The sequence below is a fragment of the Halictus rubicundus genome, chromosome 5 (assembly GCF_050948215.1).
Source record: "Halictus rubicundus isolate RS-2024b chromosome 5, iyHalRubi1_principal, whole genome shotgun sequence".
Taxonomy (NCBI): domain Eukaryota; kingdom Metazoa; phylum Arthropoda; class Insecta; order Hymenoptera; family Halictidae; genus Halictus; species Halictus rubicundus.
In genome coordinates this window covers 1,592,400-1,611,220 of record NC_135153.1, presented here as the reverse complement: position 1 = coordinate 1,611,220, position 18,821 = coordinate 1,592,400, and the positions used below count along the sequence as shown (strand labels likewise).

The 18,821-nt window shown below is 42.4% G+C and overlaps 1 protein-coding gene and 1 long non-coding RNA gene across 8 annotated transcripts in view; one reads left to right on the top strand and one right to left on the bottom strand.

Moving 5' to 3' along the window:
- Positions 1-18,821, top strand: part of Unc-13 (unc-13) — a 628,091-nt gene that overhangs the window by 527,105 nt on the left and 82,165 nt on the right. For all 7 annotated transcript variants that reach the window (XM_076787594.1, XM_076787596.1, XM_076787595.1 and 4 more), the window contains 2 exons: positions 7,228-7,305; positions 17,723-17,942. In XM_076787594.1, the coding sequence (XP_076643709.1) occupies positions 7,228-7,305; positions 17,723-17,942 (298 nt within the window). The remainder of the gene's footprint in view (positions 1-7,227; positions 7,306-17,722; positions 17,943-18,821) is intronic.
- Positions 691-18,821, bottom strand: part of LOC143354008 (uncharacterized) — a 43,786-nt gene continuing 25,655 nt past the window's right edge. The window contains exons 2-3 of the long non-coding RNA XR_013082258.1: positions 5,946-6,111; positions 691-763 (exon numbers count right to left, since the gene is read on the bottom strand). This is a non-coding gene — a long non-coding RNA (uncharacterized LOC143354008). The remainder of the gene's footprint in view (positions 764-5,945; positions 6,112-18,821) is intronic.

Here is an 18,821-nt window from a genome sequence, read left to right as displayed (position 1 = left end):
AATATTTTGTACACCGACTGTACATATTTCGTCACGAGTCTGACTGTTACGGTGCAAGGGGTTAACCCTAGGAAAACCTCGTCAAGGTAGCGTCACTAGTTTGTACGCAGAACATAGAAAGAGCTTTTTTGAAAAAGTACATACAAAAGATAACTATCCGTTTCGATCCCTGGGCAAACCATTATGGTCCCCGGTTCTGCAAAATGAAACCGGAAACAAGGGCCAGGACGGCACGCGGGAAAGCCTCGCGAAAGTGACTGGGGCCGGAAGCGACGCTGTCATTTCATTTTTGGAACATGGTACACATTATCGTGGAATCATGCGTTGGACGAATCGTGAAACGCGAATGCGTCGCCGGGTCCCAGTAATTTTCGGTTCTCAAGTCCACCGAGGGTGAACAATCTCCGGGAACGAAAAGCGGTCCCTAATCGAAGCCGCCATAAACGCTCTCGATCCCGACAGACGACGATCTCTCCGTTCGTTTATTGATCGCGCCTCCTCGAAGATCGTTCCACCTCGGCGAACGAACCAGTTCCCGATTTACGTTCTGTGCCTCTCGTGCCTTTGAATCTTTTAATGTATCTGTTTTACCCGTTCGACATGCAAAGCATTAGAGAAAAAGCAACCGACCAATGACGCGATAAATAGAGACAAGTAACTAACAAAAGAGAGTGATGCAAGCGATACACATTACTAACCGGCATCTAATGCCATTTTCTTTGTTTGTTCTCTGTGGCGCCCGTTGTTGTATCCACCTGAACACCTGAAAAATACAAAACCACTCACTGAAAAAAACCTCTCAAAAACTCTCAAAAATTCTACCTCCAGGTCTTGAAGGTACTAATTAAATGCCTCCTTAACTTAGTTAAATAAAAGGCTTGTTTTTACTGCGTAACGTAGCGCATGCTTCGCCCTAGCTAGTTCATGCACCGTTGTCGCACCGCCGCGCCGCGGTGAGCTTTTTTCCGTTTGGCCGCATCTTTTTCCGTTTCGCTCGAATTTCGTTTCGCACCTAGCTCTCGACGTTGCGTCTCTGTGTCCGTGTTTATGTGTGTTCTTCTCTCGTCTTTCGTTTCCGCGGTTCGCAATCTCCATTCTCGTCCGCGGTATCTGTTCCTTTCGCCGATTTCGTTTCTGCGACGCGCGGTCGGATTACGACCACGGTTCGCGCGAGCGACGCGATCTGCCTTGCGACCCTCTCCTTCGACCAGCGCGATGATCGACTGCGCTGAACTTTGCAATCGACCTCCCAAGCTTTTGGTACCAGCGGTAAGGGACCCAATTACTGCGGGGGTACCAATTCCTGTGCCTATATTTATTATACTTATTTTTAAAGCATAACGACTATTAAACAGGAGATATTAAACTTTTTTCATATTAATATTTTTTATTATATACCTCTTTTTTAATATTCATTATATTTTAAAAATAGGTATAATTAATTGGTACCCCACAGTAGGGTCCCTTAGTCTATTAGATATCATTCTACTCGCTTCGGTGTGCTGAATACGAATCTGACGTTCCTCTTCGCCGGAAATTTACTGGCTTGCTCATAATCTCATGTCAACAGCTCTTTTTGTAGCTGGACGCGTAGAGGACATGTGAAGGTCAAGTCGGTTTCTTCAAATGAAACGCTATGCTCTATGTACTGTCTAATAGTGCGTTTTAAGACGCGTACATTGACTTATGACTCAAGATCACTCAAGGTCATCATCGCAGTTGACCTTCCACGATCCTGAATGACCTTGAGTCGCAGATCGCTGTACGCATTTTAAAACGGCCTATTAGATAGTACATAATGTGCATCATCCGATTTGAAAAAAACGGAGTTGACCTTCACATGTCCTCTGCGCGTCCACCTACAGAAAAACTACTAACACGAGATTATACCGCCCCCGAAACCAAGCAAATTTTGTCTGGCACATTTTTTCCTATCGTCAATAACAACCGAGTTATTCAGATGTCATGTTTTGTAAGAAAATTTTCCAAATATCTCGGTAAACGGTAATTATCGCCATAAACGAAAATCGTGTTCGCGTTCAGCACATCGGAACGAGTAGAATGACACACAGTCAGTCCCATAATTAATGACGCACTTTAAACTACAATGACTTTTTTGTAGATCGACCAAACGACTTCAACTTTATTACCAAGCTGCACGGATTAATTTATTGGACGATGTATAATGAAAATTTTTTTTAAAAATTGTTTTTTACAAATTTTTTATTTGAGTTTGTAACGAAAATGTAGAAAATATAAAAACTGAGTCCACACTATTTGAAACAACATAACTTTTTTAAGATTATATCAAATGACTTGAATGTTATTGAAAAGTTAGAAGGATTAGTTTATTAGACGAGGCGAAAACAATTTTTGAAAAAAAATTTGAAGTAGTCGGAATCGCGAAAGAAATAGTAAAAATTGATTTTTCCAACTTTTTTATCTGAGCCTGTATTGAAAATTTGAAACATGTGTTTTATTCACTCGAATAAATTATATTCATGTTGAAAATTCCACAAATTTTGGATAATTCGTTTACGAGTTACAAACGATTAAAAAAAAAAACGATTAAAAGTGCGATTGTAAATCGAAAATCGCAAAAATGACAATGTTTCTCACTTTTAATCGTTTATAACTCGTAAAAGAATTAACCAATGTCAGTGAAATTTTCAGCATAGATATAATTTATCCGAGTGAATAAAACACATTTTTTAAATTTTTAATACTGACTCAGATAAAGAGGTGTAAAAAAGAACTTCTACTGCTTCTTACGCGATTCCGACCAACTCACATTTTTTTTTCATTTTTTGCACCTCGTCTAATAAACTAATCCTTCTAACTTCTCAAAAACACTCAAGTCATTTGATCTAATTTTAAAAAAGTTATGCTGATTCAAATAGTGTAGATTCAGTTTTACTCTTCACTGTAAATTGATTTACTGGAAATTGGTTTACGGGTTATAAACGATTAAAAATTGTGAGAATCACAGTTTTTCCGATTTTCCTCCATTTTTAATGAAATATGTAACCAATATGAATCGAAAAAGTTTGTTCAATTCTCGTTGCAAGCCCAAATAAAGATGTTGTGAAAATCAATTTTTTCAATTCTTTCAACGCACTTTTTCGAAAAAAAACATTGTCTAGTAAACTAATCCTACTAGCTTGACAGGAAAACCGAAATCGTTCGGTCCACTTATAAAAAATTTATTCTGATTTAAAGTGCGAGCCATCAATTATGTACCGAAAGCTCAGGGGGCAGTTCGAAATTACCATCGAGTGAATAATTCGCCGGTTCGTAATGGGAGAGGGGGGGGGGTGGATTTTCTAATTGAAGGATCAAAAGCGACGCGGCGACGCTCGTTTCGCGTGTCGCGACATAATTACCGGGCCACTCCAGCCATCTCGTCGCGCGTTCGGTAACAAGATATCGTTGTAATTAGCGAGGGGCTCGCGGAAAACCTTCGCCGTTCATCCATTTTTTTTTTCATCGCAAGCCGTTGCTCGTCCGTGCCGTGCTCGTAGCCGCGAACGTTTTGCTCGTCACTTTTTTGTTCTAGCCGTGCTGATCTACTTTTCCGATGGGTAGCATCGAGCGTATCCGCTGGGCGTCCACTCGAGAACGAATCGAAAAAACGAGCGATATACTTTTGTCGATCGGAATCGCGAAACAGCATCGTTCCCGAGAGGGCATGGCCGGACACGCGTGCACGTTATTCCGTAATTGTCATTTCTAATCTTCCGAGTGTACCCGCACGGAGAAACGTCACGCATGAACCAGTAGTCTCCTGACAAGTGTCGGTAGTCGGTAGCCTTGGTTGTCTTGGTTTGTTGGAACGTAATTAGCTGGTTAATCGAGCGTGGAGCTGACCAATCCAACCACCGCTTTCCGGTGATCACGAGTGATCACGCGATATCTTCCGCCTGGCGCTCTTCCTTTCTCTCGCTGGTTCCGTGTTCATTCTTTTCGACGAGCATCGTCGTTTTTGCTTCGGGAACGCGAGAAAGGGGGAGCACGAACCGCATCCTTAGGATGCCGAAGGAGTGCACATACGTGTCTAACTTGCTTAGACGATTGCAATTGTGCAGGCCAAAAGTGGTCGCAGAGAGGTGTACACGGTGAGTAGTCGAAGGGAAATTCGTTTACTCTGGGGCTTGAAGGGTTCCCGGAAAAAAGCTTTCTCGCGCGCTATTCTGGAAAAAGGGGAAAAGAGTCGCCCAGATTAAGTCTTGTCTTCCCACTATACCCTTCCCCTCCTACGACGCTGTTCCCCCCACGCATCATCCACGGCGTCCGGTCACGTGAGGCGTTACGTCACTGTTGTGCGGATGACTAATCCGGTACCGGCAGAGTGGGGGTAACGCTTTTCTCCTCGATTCGAATCAATTCCCCTGATCTGACGACTCTGGGAAGAGTAAATGAATTTCTCGGCGCGGCTACCGGTGCAATATCCGATGATCAAGGATTGTGGCGTGTCTTGAAAGAGCTGTCGACTTTCGTGGAACGAAAGCTCCCGGAAAAAAATGATGAGGATAGAGATCGAAGGATCACGGTGCCCCGTGCGATAGAAAAACGCTTATCACACCACGAACACGCTTGGGAGTGTAGAAAAGCTGATAGATGACGCGGGGGAGGTGAGGAAGGGGATAGTAGGCGAGGCGCGAAATTAGTGCTCCGGAATTAGCGTCTGTCCACCTGGGAGCAGACAGTAGCGCATGCATCGAGCACGGGGCCCCGTGCATAATATCTTAATTGAAATCTAGCCAGCCGCAAATCCTGACGCGCCACACCTACCACGACCCTATAAGCTAATTGGATTAGACTCTCTCCGTAGAGATTCACCGTTTCTATCTCGCTCTCTGCCTTTTATCGTCATCCGGCCATTCATTTGTACACCACACATACACGCTCGCTCGGTTTTCCGTTGATCGATTCTTGATTCGAGTCAACTCTCGTCCGCTCGACCATTTTATCTCGTTCCGTTTTCGTTTTATTCGACCCTTTCCTCGCGGTTCCGTTTTTTTTCATTTTTCTTCTCTTTTTTTTTTGTTCGTTTCTCGTTTCGATTCCGTACGATCGCGTTCACACCTTCGCATTTTCTACCTCACCGGAAATTTCTGATTATTCGCGATACCAGAACGGTACCTCTGATCTTGATCCATCGTTTAATGTGTTCTCAAGTCGTTCTGAGTAGCATCGCGTAGAGCTTAATTGTTCATTACAAATTGATCATCCCTTTGACTGCGGCCCTCTCTAGTTTTACTCTGAAGGGACCACCGCCGCTAATTTACAATTATTTAAATTCCAAAGAAATCCATTTCTTTTGAAAAACTTAACAAATTCCATTTTTTGAAAGGACTTCAACTTAAAAAATATTGAATAAATTTCTTCGTTCGACCGTACTTTGTTATAAAAATTTCGGAAAGTCTGAATAAATTATTGGAATTTTTATGAGACAGCGTACCCTTTTAACGTACGTTTAGTGTTAAAACCGTAAGCGTTTTCACTAAAATTGTTCACAATTAAACTATTGCTACAGTCAAAGTAAAAATCGCATTATTGAAAACGAGAATGTAACCTTTCTAGACATTTAAAGATGTTATTTTAGTTGAATAAAGGAAGTCTTCTGGTTACTAAAATTACTGAATTGTTGTTGTTTGAGAAACTGTTTAGTATCAAAGGATGCATACCTAACAATGAAAAGTATAACAAACGGTCTCCTATTTTTATCAGGCACCGTAAACATTTCTCCAATTTGGTATAAGCCAAAAATGGAAAATTTCCATAATTTTTGATTGCCTAGCTGAATTTATTTTCAGAAAAACATTTGGTTCTATTGAAACACGGTTTTTCCAAAATAATAATTAATACTAGTCACTACGATTACATACATATTAAACGCATTAAAAGATCGTCGAGATCGGAGGGTGGTTTTTGTAAATATTTACCCAAAATATTGATTATTCAATTTGTTGCACTGCCTATACGATGTTGAATATGGATCGATGTTTTTTATGCCAAGACACGAATTCGTCTTCGAGCAGAGCTCTTCGATCTCGATAGCCTGTTCAGCAGCGTTCGAGTCTTGATGACTTGATTCTTCAGTAACGGTAGCTGTAAACGATAGAACAGTTGAATCGAAGTTCATTTAGTTGCATTGTTAATAGATTTGTAGTGTATTTTGCTAAGAATCGAAAAGCTTAGCCGCCGTTTTCGCTGACAATGAGAGCACGGCTTCCAGACAAGCCAATGTAAATAATAACACATTTTAACACGTCTGTAAATAGCATCTGTAAATAACAACACTGATATCACGAATATATTTGGCATACATAGAGCGCAACCAGCGTTGCAACGGTACACATCAGTGGTTCTCAAACTTTTTTCTCTGGCGACACACTGAAATTATTAAACAAAATTCGTGGCACCCCTATTATTATTGTTATTATTTTCTTGTTTTATATTTATAGCAGTTAAATATTAGACTTCATTACATATAAACAATTCAAAATTTCGCGGCACCCTTCTGACGTACAAAGGGCGTGTAAAGGGCTCCCTTCGCGGTCGAAAAAATCGAAAGAATTTGAATTAAAAATTTAAGAAAAGATAAATTATACAAAAATTTTTGGTACTCGAGTTAATTCGAAAGGGTCACAGTGTTAGCCCAGGGCCCCGAAAGTAACTGTCCGCCGCTGCCGTAGGATGCCGCGGCGCCCAGTTTGAGAACCATTGGTACACATCGTGCACATTGCACAGCTTACGTTTCGCGTTGCGAAACATCGGAACGGAAACACACATATATGCCAAATGTAGAAGCTTGATATCCTGCAATTTCTTTTTTCGATGATTTCGCAAGTAGCCTTTGATTTTCCGAAACGTTGTACACGCATCGGTCACGAGTAAAATGCAGTGTATACTTTTCTAGTGTCGTTGTAGAACTTCAATGTTACTATTCGGAGACTTTACTTTGTACATTTCTCGTAAGCTCACGCTCAAACGTCACGCCCCCCCCCCCCCACTCGTGTTTTTCATTTTCTCATCGGAAGCCCGCGTAACCCGCCCACTCACTATTCCGTTTATTTTCATCGTTTTCCGCGTCGTCATTTTCATCTTCATTCACTTCCCCCTTTCAGTTTCTCTCTTCCTGCTCTTTATCTCTGTCTACACAATAGAGAGACTGGAAGGCATTGTTCCCGGATCAGATGAGCATTAATCTCTATCTTTTCGCAGACAATGGCGGCGACGAAGAGGAACGCGGCGGGCCTGACGGCGGCGGTACCAAGAGAAACATTGAACAACGAGGATCTGGTAAGAATTCGTCCTTCAAAGATTGTCCTTACAGGCATCATCGTCATCTATCGCGTTTTGTCGCCAATCCGAAAACCGTGTCAGAGAGGAATATCGAAATCGCACCGTCGTCGCTCAGGAAAGGATTAATCGCGGGAAAAACGATCGCGTGCCGTCAACTCTTTCGCTCGTGTATACCTCGAAACGTCCTGGGAGAAGAATTTAATCTTCCACCGGAACTTCTAACATTTCCCTTTTTCGTTGTATGTTATCGGTTTGCGTGCCACAGAAAAAATATCTAGATCAGGCCTGGGCACGGTAAGGCCCCTCAAACGCTTGGCTTCCCTCACCAATCTCTCATGCAGCGCGCACCTTCTCTCTGGTGGTTTTCGTTGCCCCGCCGTATGTGCCTCCGTAGCAATACACCTCAGGCGAAGCGCGTCCTTTCTTCATGGTAACGGCGCTCACTGGAAGGGGAAAGTGGGCGCTATGGTGGGGACAGTTTACCCACGATCGAGGCAACTGGTGGCTCACGAGCCACACGCGAGTCCTCTTCCCACTCCTGACACTCCTCCCCCACCATACTCCCATGAAGTGTAGGAGAAGGGGGATAGGGGCTAGAAACCTGTATAGATGGTTGTCTCCGGGAGAAATAAAAGCAGAATAATGTACACTGGTAGTGGGGGTCCTGAAGCAACGGCGGGGAAAAGGTTGCCCAGCCCTGATCTAGATTAACTCCGGTAAGAATTGGCAGGACCGTTTCTCATCGCGGGCCGTGTCGAAGAAGCCGTTATCGGGAGGGAACATAGATTCGGGACGTAGATGCGGCTGAAACGGGAGACGCATAATCAAAAGGAATCAATTTACGAACGTCCCCCGGGCTGCCTCCCCGAGGCTGCGGCAAAGATCGTTCGTTGCAGCGCCGAATGTCGGCTGCCTAGATCGAAATTACGGGGTGGTTGCCCCTCTCGCCGGTTGTCGAACATTTTCTGCGGCAGAGTTCGTTAGAGGCATCTCGATAGACGATTTTCGTTCCGCGCACGCGACAAAGCTGCGAGCTCGATGGAACTCTCGCGGCTCTGTCGCGAAATCAAGGGAGGTCGGTCCCTTGACTGTCGATTGGAAGATCGCGTGAGAGCGATAGACGAACGATACGAGAATAGTATCACGGCACAGGTAATAGAATCGCAGGAAAGAAATGACAGGTGTGGCCAGCCTATGCCAGCTGGTCTCGTCTAGACACGTTGGACTATATTGGAAGATTCTATTGAAACCCAAAAAGTAGACATTCAAACGGAAGATACAGTATTCGATGAACCTAATACAGTGTTTCCTCTGTATATGTCCCAAATGCCTAGGCGATAAAAGTCCCGTGACGGGCCAAGAAGCTCGACAGACCTCGGTCGCGTGGATCAAAGAATAGTATCTCCTGGCTGATATATGTCTCTGGCTAGACCCGTGTTTTGGACATATATCGAGTAAACCCTGTACTGGCGAAAAGATGCGAAATCTCGATAGACATGGCACGAGACTGTAAAAAGAGCACCGAGGGAGGATTCTACGCAGTTCAAAATCGTCTAAGGCCCTAACAGGATCCCGAGCATCTCCTAAACTTCCCGAGTTGTCCAGAACTCATACTCGCAGGGAACTTTGAGAGCTTTCAACTTCTTCAATTCGGTTTATATGGTCCTTCAAGTCTCTTCAGTTCCCTATCGTTATGACCATCATCGTGTAAGGCCTTTTATTGGCTGAATCCATTGTGCCTTGTCATTCACATCGAGGTTTCCTATTACCAATATTCTCATAGCTCCCAGGTTTATCGCATCTTACAAGGGAACGTATTCAAGTTACTGCCGATTTTAATGAAACTTTTTTGAGTGGTAGTTCGTAGAAAAAATATATTCGATACACGCCATTTTTCGTCGGCCATTGTCCGAAGGGGTGAAAACAGCCCCCAAAGTTTGGGGTCGAGTATATACTTCGTTGAATCTCTTGGAAATTGTTAAAGATAGAGGTCACATCCTTTAACCATTGAAAAAACAATTAACACCTAACACAGTATTATTTTATTCAAGACATTGCAACAAAGTAAACAAGCCCGAATGCTTCCCGCCACACGAGACAGGAAAATGTGAATTTAATAATTATCGATAAATGACAAAAAATCCAAAAACACGTACCCCATATTTTTATACACCGGAATTTCGGACGGAATTTAGTACGGAAATTGTAAAAAAAATAAAACAATTTTTAAGATATTCTTTGAACAAATATTCGAAATCAGTTTCCGTAGATCTATTGCTTGCAAAAGATACACAACTTTGCGAACCATAGCTCTTGTTTATATGAATGTCCTTTTTGAAATAAAGAATGTTTTTGACCCCGATGGGGGCTGTTTTCACCCCCTCAAAGTGTACGAGATGGTCGATAAAAGAAGCATTCTTTTGGTGTCGAACATTTTTCAAAGAACTACAGTGTTTACTGTGTACATGTCCCAAATGCCTAGCAGATAAACGTCCCAGAACTCTCCCCACTGCCGCTGGGTATACTCAGTGAGAGGCCAAGAGATTCGCTGTCTGGATCAAAGCATAGTATCTCCTGTCCGATATATGTCCCTGGCCAGACTCGTGTTTCGGAAACATATCGAGTGAACAGTGTACCCCTCAAGTTTTCGTGTACAGTAAATTCTCGATATATGTCAACAACACGAGTCTTGCCAGCGTCATGTATCGTCCAGGAGACATACCCGAGCTGTGTTATGTTTATCGAGGCCTCTCGAGTTTCATGGTATACCCCGCGGTAGTGGGGATTATTCCGGGACGTTTATCATCCAGGCCATAGCGACATATATAGAGAAATCAGTGTAACTAGAATAACCCTTGTCAGTACAGAGCCGTAGATCCAACGAACGTGTCGTATTCCAGTTAAATGTCGAAAATCTCCACCGTCTCGCGATTCCGCTAAATAGACCGGCCACGCCGCGCAGCGCCTCGAAGGGAGGATATCGATTCGAGGAAACGAGAAAGGCGTCGGAGATTCTGTTACCTGTCGTGGCACGTCGAAACAGCACACGTTGCGTTTAGGAAAGGACTGGGCACGGCGAGAAGAAAAATCGAGCCAACCTCCAGACGCCGCGAATTTAATTTCGAATTCGGTTCCTCGATAGCGTGTCAGGGGTAGCCTGTTTCAGGGCACAGATTTAGGATCTATGCTCGCCTGTAGAACTTAAGAGCACGCGTCATCTAGCTTTAAGCTGCGACTTACATCAACGCCCATCCGGTGAAGGCTCTATATGTGGAGCTGAACTTTAACCTCTGATAACTTTTTTTCTTTTCACATGAACTGTGCTGCATTTTATCCTCATTTCCGCGCTATTTTCTTTCACGTAAGTGTGGCCCAACCTCTGTCTCTCTCTTTCTCTCTCTCTCTCTCTCTCTCTCTCTCTCTCTCTCTCTCTCTCTCTCTCTCTCTGTCTCTCTTCCAAACTTTCTCTCTTCTACCTATCTACTATCTTTCTTTGCCTTTCTGTCTATAATTCTCTCTCTCTCTCTCTCTCTTCTCTCTCTCTCTCTCTCTCTCTCTCTCTTTCTTTCTACTTCTCTCTGTCTCTGTCTCTGTCGCTCTTTCTGTTTGATCACACTCTGTGACTCTGAGACAAGCAACGTTCGTAGCGATCCTAGACGAGTCGTTTCTTCTAGCGGCTAGGGTGAACGTCATGCGTATTTGCATAACTATTTGTACACATCCGTCACGAGAATTGCTGAACGCGTGCCGTAGTAGTCGGTTCGTGTGAGTGGGATCGCGATGTGCGCGTCTGTATATATCTGTGCGTGCATCTGCGAGTGTATGTGGGTCACGTATAGGAAATCATGGATATGAGATGCTACAGTGGTCATGTAAACCGGGTGTAATTAGGCTAGAGCTAGGATTCTCTGATCCCCGTACGTGATCCTGGTTATTCCTCGTATTCGCTGAATCGGGCATGCCAGTTGCTCGCGACAATGTTGATCGCTAAATTGCAAAATTATTTCACGGAGAACTCTCCCTTCGCGTTGACCACGCGTTTTGGTTTCGTCTTCGAGAAGTCCTGGTCCGTTACTTTCTGCTCGGTCATTTTTCTAATGAGATAAAATAAAGTATAAACAAAGATAAATATAGCCATTTATTTAGTTTATTTAAATGGAAAAGTATTTGAAGTTTTATGCATTTATAGCGAAAGCAAATTATTCCAAAAAACTGAGCGATAATTTCCGTGCTCTGGGACGAAGTTGACTCGCCCTCGGCTGTCGGAGGGTTGAAACTACAGATAAAAAACGAGTTATTATGGATCATAAGTGATAACGGATACCAAGGTAATTTACTGTTTTAATACTCGAGCGAGGTACAGCAGGCAATTTCGCTGGCTCTGTAACAGAAATAACATTTTCAGCGAATCACGTAGCCCAATACGAGTCAAGTAACAATAATAATTCGCTGCGCGTGGACTGGTTTAAAAGCATCGCGTATCACGTTGCATAATATCAGCAATAATATTTCGAAATGGCATGCATCACCAAACCGGCGAAACGAGGAACACCCGGAAGTCACGGCGTGCACCCTATAGTGCTTTTTTAGCGGATCGATGCTTTCTACATCCCCCGCAGAACGCCCCAATAGTGCGATACCTAGAACAACATCTTCTATCTCTTCCTCTCTCGAAATGACCGGCACCTATCGGACAAGAGAAAGTTTAAACATTCATGTGTACAGTAACTATCACAATTTTTACAAATTGAAATTTTATTTTCAAGCAGCAACGAAGTTTTTATAAATATCTATTAAGTTGTTGTATATGAAATTAGAATGCAAATGTTATAGAGCGTTTCGATCAAGAAACACTATTACAAGTAATAAGTTTATTAACAGGGTGTCCAAAAAATGTAAAAAATGTTTCCTTAAAAGTACAGATGCCTGATGTAATTTGAAGTAACTTTTTCCTTTGCTAAAATCTTCTCCGCCGCTTTGTTAACGAGTTATTAAAGAAAAACGCGGACCGAAGTAGCTGCGCTCCGATTGGTCCGTGTTTTCCGTTAATAACTCGGAAACGAAGCCGCGGAGAAGATTTTCGCAAAGGAAAAAGTTACTGCAAATCGCCTCAGAAATCGCACGGGATGACCAAAAAATTCAATTTCGTGAGGCAATCAAAAAACTTGAAACTTGCTTTAATTGCGTTAATGTGTAATGTTGTAAAAAGACTTTATACCTACTTTTGACTTAACTTTTACTTAAAATGGTTGGTTAACGCATTCTGTGAAAAACAAATAAACAAAAGAAGTTTGACGCGGTACATTGTGGCGAGGATGCCCCGGATTAGACGAATGTCGTCAACATTTGTAAAACAAAGTTATTAATAATCGAAAGAAATTCCAGATTCGAAACTTTCTTTTGTCCACGGTCGCCGAAACGATGAAAGGAAACGGTGAACGTAATCGAGGCGAGGGTGTTCACCGAATCGATAGGAGAAGTGCCGTTTTCCGAGGGAGAGAATGTCCGAATAAAATTCCGCTTCTCGATCATTCAACGGGAAGCCCTTTTCGAAGTGTCGATACGGGGGAATGATAAAATTCGAGTGAAAAGAACCGTGGCGGAGGATCCTCGAGAGCTTCGGGCCGACGGTCCCCGGATCCGAGAGACACGAAGAAATAGATACCGACACCTCGAGGAACCTCGTAGCATCCCCTGAACCCAATTCTGTCCGCGGACCCTTGGAAACTGAATCGCTGGCGCCGCTGGGAGGAACGAGGAGATATTCGAAAATAAAAGGCAACAAGGGAACGTCCAACGACCACCGTCTTGCGATCCTTCATGCTTCTTCGCAACGGAAGAGAGAGCATTTCATATTTTAGAATTCTTTCTGAAGAGAAAACTTCTCGATGCAAGACAATGGCTTTTTACTTTTTTTCTTGCCGGGATAAAGAAAAACAGGTGTGTCTGACAGTTGAAAAAATCGATTCTCCAATTTTAGAATATAAAAGGAGACAGGCAGAGTACATTTTAAGAAGTCAGATCCACGATCTCCTTTTCCTGAGTGTAAACAGAAATATAATAGAAATCTAAATTACTACCTCGTTTACTGTTTTACGAAAAAATAATTTTTGTATAGTGTTATATCTCAGAGTAATCGTTTCAGGGCAAACAATCAATATAGTTATTTCAAGTAGCTCTATAATGTTTAGAAAACATAGCTGAATACTGAGATCTTCATTCTATTAGATTCCTTCAAATCACTATGAATTTTAATACTTTTCAATTTTTCTATTTCTTTTTGAAGGTCATGTTACACTGCATCGCTGAACTCGTCTTAACGTCAGCTACAAGATTATGAAATTTCAAAGAATATGGTGCTATTTAAATTTTTCACCGATGACCTTCAAAAGGCCTTGAAGATAACAACAAGATAGGGGATAGATTACAGCTATTATCGCAAATTTTGGATATATTATACAAAATACTGTTCCAACATATACACTGTTATTTCAATGGTATAGGTTACATTTATTTTTATTTATCAGAAATTATTTTAATGATATTGTTACTTTCCCCTATTTGGGTGTTCTGTTTCTCGTGAATCACCCAGTATAAAAACAGAAAAGGAACACCTGAATCCGACTGACCGGAGACCGAGAAACACTCCGTAAACTCGACGAGCAAATATTTAATTAAGGATGGAGGCTGCGCAAGGATGCCAAAGGAAGCCTCGCAAGATTGGTGGTCGATCTTCGATGGGAAAGGTTTTGTCAGATAATTAGCGGAGCCAGCGCGCAACCAGTTGACAAGGACAAACACGCGTCTAGACCAGTTGCAGGATTAGCCTTCTCGTCTGGCTTCTCCCACGCGTTGTTAGCCCCCTCGTTAGAGGAGGTTCGCAAGGAAGCCGACGCGACAACGTGTGACAGAAGGCGTCGTTGTCTCGATAGGTGATCCTCGCGAATCTCGCAAGCGACTGAACGTCATCCGGATGCTCCTTCTCCCTGCCCCCGCCACCTTGTCAAACCCGTTCAATCTATATACACAGGATTGCGTGTGGTAATTAGGTCTCGCAGGCACCAACGTTCCCGGCACGTTATGATCTTGCGCGTGATTACACGCGACTGCTAGTGTGTGACTGGCGCGACTGGCAGCGTGTATGGCTCGTCTTGCGGAATGTTTGACTCTGCATGAGAGTGTCCCGAGAGTTCGTCGAATCCGACGATAGAAGTGTGGCGGCTGAGAGGCTCGAAAACGCAGATCAGACAAAGGATCTGGATATACCCCGCTGAAATCGCCGACGCTCTTGCGGCGATCGTGGACCACATTTGTGTTCTCGACGGGTGAATGACACCTCGGCTCACTGACTGACACGAACCCGAACCCGAACCCGAACCCGGGGAATCATTGCGGGTAGCAGCATGACGACATTAGGGTTTCCTTTTTCTTTTCTTTTCATGCAGGAAATACTGCGCGACTCTCCGGTTTCTGATTTCCCGTTGTCCTGCGGACAAACCGCGAAAGATTGTGACTGAAAATTTGCTTCTCCGACTTGGATGCGCAGTACTTTCTGAGACACTGTACAAAAAAATGTCCTAGGAATTTAGAGGTACCATAGTCTCCAACCAAGAAGAACGATTTTTCACGGACAAATCGGTGAATCGCGTTAGAGTTTCTAGTCTCACGTCTGTTTCCTGTTCATGTCTTTGTTAATAGCTACGAAGCTTCCTTATACAGTTGTAAATACTCATGGTTCAAGTAGAGAATCCTTGAAGACCCAGGACTCGAGGAAACGGTTTAATGATTCGTTCAATCAACTGGCAACCCGGACACGTTTCATTCAAGAACTTTGTACCCGTAAGAAGTAAACAAAGGTTTAAAAGATTCGGATCATCGTATGACATGCCTGGCCAACTGGTCCGCTCCGAGAGTCGATGACGTAGAATCGGATACCCCCACTATCACGCTCCGGACTCGCACCAGCGCGAGAGGGGAATACGAGCTCGCCATAAGGCAGAGCTGGCAACTGGCCCATGGAACTCACCGGTGTCGGCAGTTGAGGGGAGGGGGCACGATTTGAGGGGAAACGTTACCCCCTCTCTGCTAGTACCGGAATGCGGACTCGGAGACTAGTAACACTGGCTAATAACAGAGACAGAATGCGTCACGTGACCAGGTGGAAGCGTGGGGAATAGCGCTGGAGAAAGGGAAATTAGAGTGGGGGAACAAGTCTTGATCTGGCGACACTCGGCCGCACACTGTTGCTTTCCCCTGTTCTCAGTGCCTACCAGATTCCCCCACCATTGGACTGGTATCCAAATGCCTAGCCAGAACTATCCCCACTATGTGCAAGGAGTGTAAGATCTCGTGGATCAAAGAATAGTAAACACTGTAGCGTGCAGCCCGCATAAAGCCAAGCTAGGAGTGATGCTGAAGAGTGGGAGAACCGGAAAACTAATGGTGGGGGTCAAGAAAGGACGGCGGGGAAGAAGTTGCCCGGCTCTGCCGTAAGGCGAGCTCGTATTCCCCTCTCGCGCTGGCCAGGTGGGGGTAACCGATTCTACGTCATCGACTCTCCGTGCACCAGTTGCGCAGACATGTCGTATGCAATATTCTTGAAAATGGTACTCTATAAAAACCGGTTCGGTGGCAATTCGTTGGAAACGTCAGTTTTCATTTGAAATGAATTAAGCGCGTCGAGTAGCTTGATAAAATTTCCGAAGACGCTCCGGAACTGTGATTGCGCGTCTCTTGGAAATTTCATTTTCCTTCCGCTCTTGGTTGTCAGTAAATTACAGTTCAAAAATAGCTGAGCGAGTCCGAAAGTGAGAAAATGTCCAATGAAGCTTGCTTCTTGTCAGAAGTATAAATATATAACATCCATGCTAGAAGCGTGCCTTGCAAAGAGTAAGACATCAGGTTAGAAAATTTTTTATCATCGATCTTTGTCGAATTTGATTAAAAAGAATAGTATAACAATATCTTCGCACTCATTTTAAAGATTGAACACTTTGTCATCCATTGGTCATTTCTAACGACAGTTGAAACACGAAATGTCTTAAAATTTGAAAATTTGCGTTTCTCAAAATTGATTTTTTTCGAAAACTAGATACATTGATTAACACATTAAAACTAGATATATTGATTATAGTGATGGACAGTACGTATTATTAGGACGTAAAAGTCTACGGCAAACATTTCAAATTACCTGATTGTCAAACAATATAACAATAATTTATAGAAAACGAAGCCTGGTTTCGCAGTCTTTGCTGGTACAGAACCACGAAAGAAAACCGTCAAGATCAGTATAACCGAAAGGGCTTGAAAACTGTTATGATATCAATTTCGGTTCTCGAAATGGTTATAATTTATTTATTACATCCAGTAACTAACAATTGTTATTAGTAACACTGATCGTTTCTATGAATTAAAATAGATGAAACTTGTGTGAATTATTCATTACTATTCGTCTGGCGTTTCTTGCAATTAATACAGGCAACTTTTCTTTTGCATAAACATCCGTCTGATCACAACAGTTCTCCGGAACAAAGGTTGTTCATCATTTTTATCGAAACCTGTACAAAGGGACGGGTGATGCAAGGGGGCATGAGGAGATTCCACGAAGAAATTACTACGTGCAAAAATAATAAAATTAAACATAATATTAGTTTAATACGATCAAGTTTATCCGCGATGTACATCCAAAGTGAAGGAGCATGGATTCGCGTTAATTTCTGCATTATTCTGCTAGTTTTTAACGAAATTATCACAGTTTAAATATCAACAAATTATCCACTATAATTATTGTCACAGTCTGAATATCAACTAATTATTTATTATAATTATAATCATTATCACAGTTTAAATACCAACAAATTATTTATTATAGTTATGATTATTATCACAGTTTAAATATCAACTAATTATTCATTATAATTATTGTCACAGTCTGAATATCAACAAATTATTTATTATAATTATAATCATTATCACAGTTTAAATACCAGCAAATTATTTATTGTGATTGTATTTATTGTCACAGTTTAAATACCAGCAAATTATTTATTGTGATTGTATTTATTGTCACAGTTTAAATACCAGCAAATTATTTATTATGATTGTAATTATTGTCACAGTTTAAATACCAGCAAATTATTTATTATAATTATAATTATTATCACAGTTTAAATATCAAGAAATTATTTATTATAATTATTTCTGCACGTGGAATCACCCCATGCCCCCTGGAACACCCAGTATAACAGTTTGAAACAGTTTTATTTTCGGAACGGTTTCAAGCCCTAATCCATCGCGAGAGCAGCGAGCCGAGGTGGTTTGAGGTGTGCGTTTAAAGAGTTTCCAAGCCCCCTATCCGCGGCCCCATTTTCTTTGCTGATACTAATGACGGTGTGCAACACTGAAACCCCCGCAGAAGATGCACGTGTACAAGAAAACGCTGCAGGCAATGATCTACCCGATCTCCTCGACGACGCCGCACAAGTTCGTCACCTGGACAGCCACGTCGCCGACCTACTGCTACGAGTGCGAGGGTCTCCTCTGGGGCATCGCACGACAGGGGGTGCGGTGCACGGAATGCAGTGTCAAGTGCCACGAAAAATGCAAGGATCTACTCAACGCGGACTGTCTGCAGAGTGAGTAGCCATTGTATATTCCATTACTTCTTTTTTCCCCCGTTTTACCTTTACTGCGACGAGGACCGACTCACCTGTGGCTCGTACGAAACTTCCTCTCCAACACGTTCCGCAACAACACCCTCTGGTGTCACATTTTTGCCGGACTGTATTTTTGGAATCCTGAACAGCTGCGGAATTCGCTGGCGTAATGAATGACCTTGAGTCGTAGGTACGCGTCTTGAAACACCTTATTAAATAGTACGTAGAATACTATATCGTTCTAATTGAAGAACGGATATGACCTTCATATGGCCTCTACGCGTCCACCTACAGAAAAACTATTAACATGGTATTATGCCACCCTTGAAGCCACGCAACTTTCGTCTAACATGTTTTTTTCTATCGCCAACAGCAGCCGAGTTATTCAAGTGGATTGTTTTAAACGCCTCACCCTGTACAGTCAGTCTCATAATTATCGGCACACACTTTAAATCAGAATAAACTTTTTCGCAAATGGACCAAACGACCTCAGTTTTTCTGCTAAGCTAAATGGGTTAGTTTACTAGACGATATGTAATGAAAATTTTGCGAAAATAGCAATTTGTCTGAATTAAGAAAAAAATAGTAAATGTTGCTTTTTACAACTTTTTCATTTGGTAACGAAAATTTTAGACATGTGTTTTGTAGATTCTTAAAAGTTATATACACGCCGAAAATTTCATCGAAATTGGTTTAATGGTTTGTGAGTTATAAAAGATTGAAAATCGTGAAAAACTGTAATTTTCGCCATTTTTTAAAAATAGGTTACAAAATTATTCCATTCATAGACTTAAAATTAGAATTATTAGAAAAGCAAAAAATGTGTAGATTGATAATAGTGAAAGATTATTAAGTAGA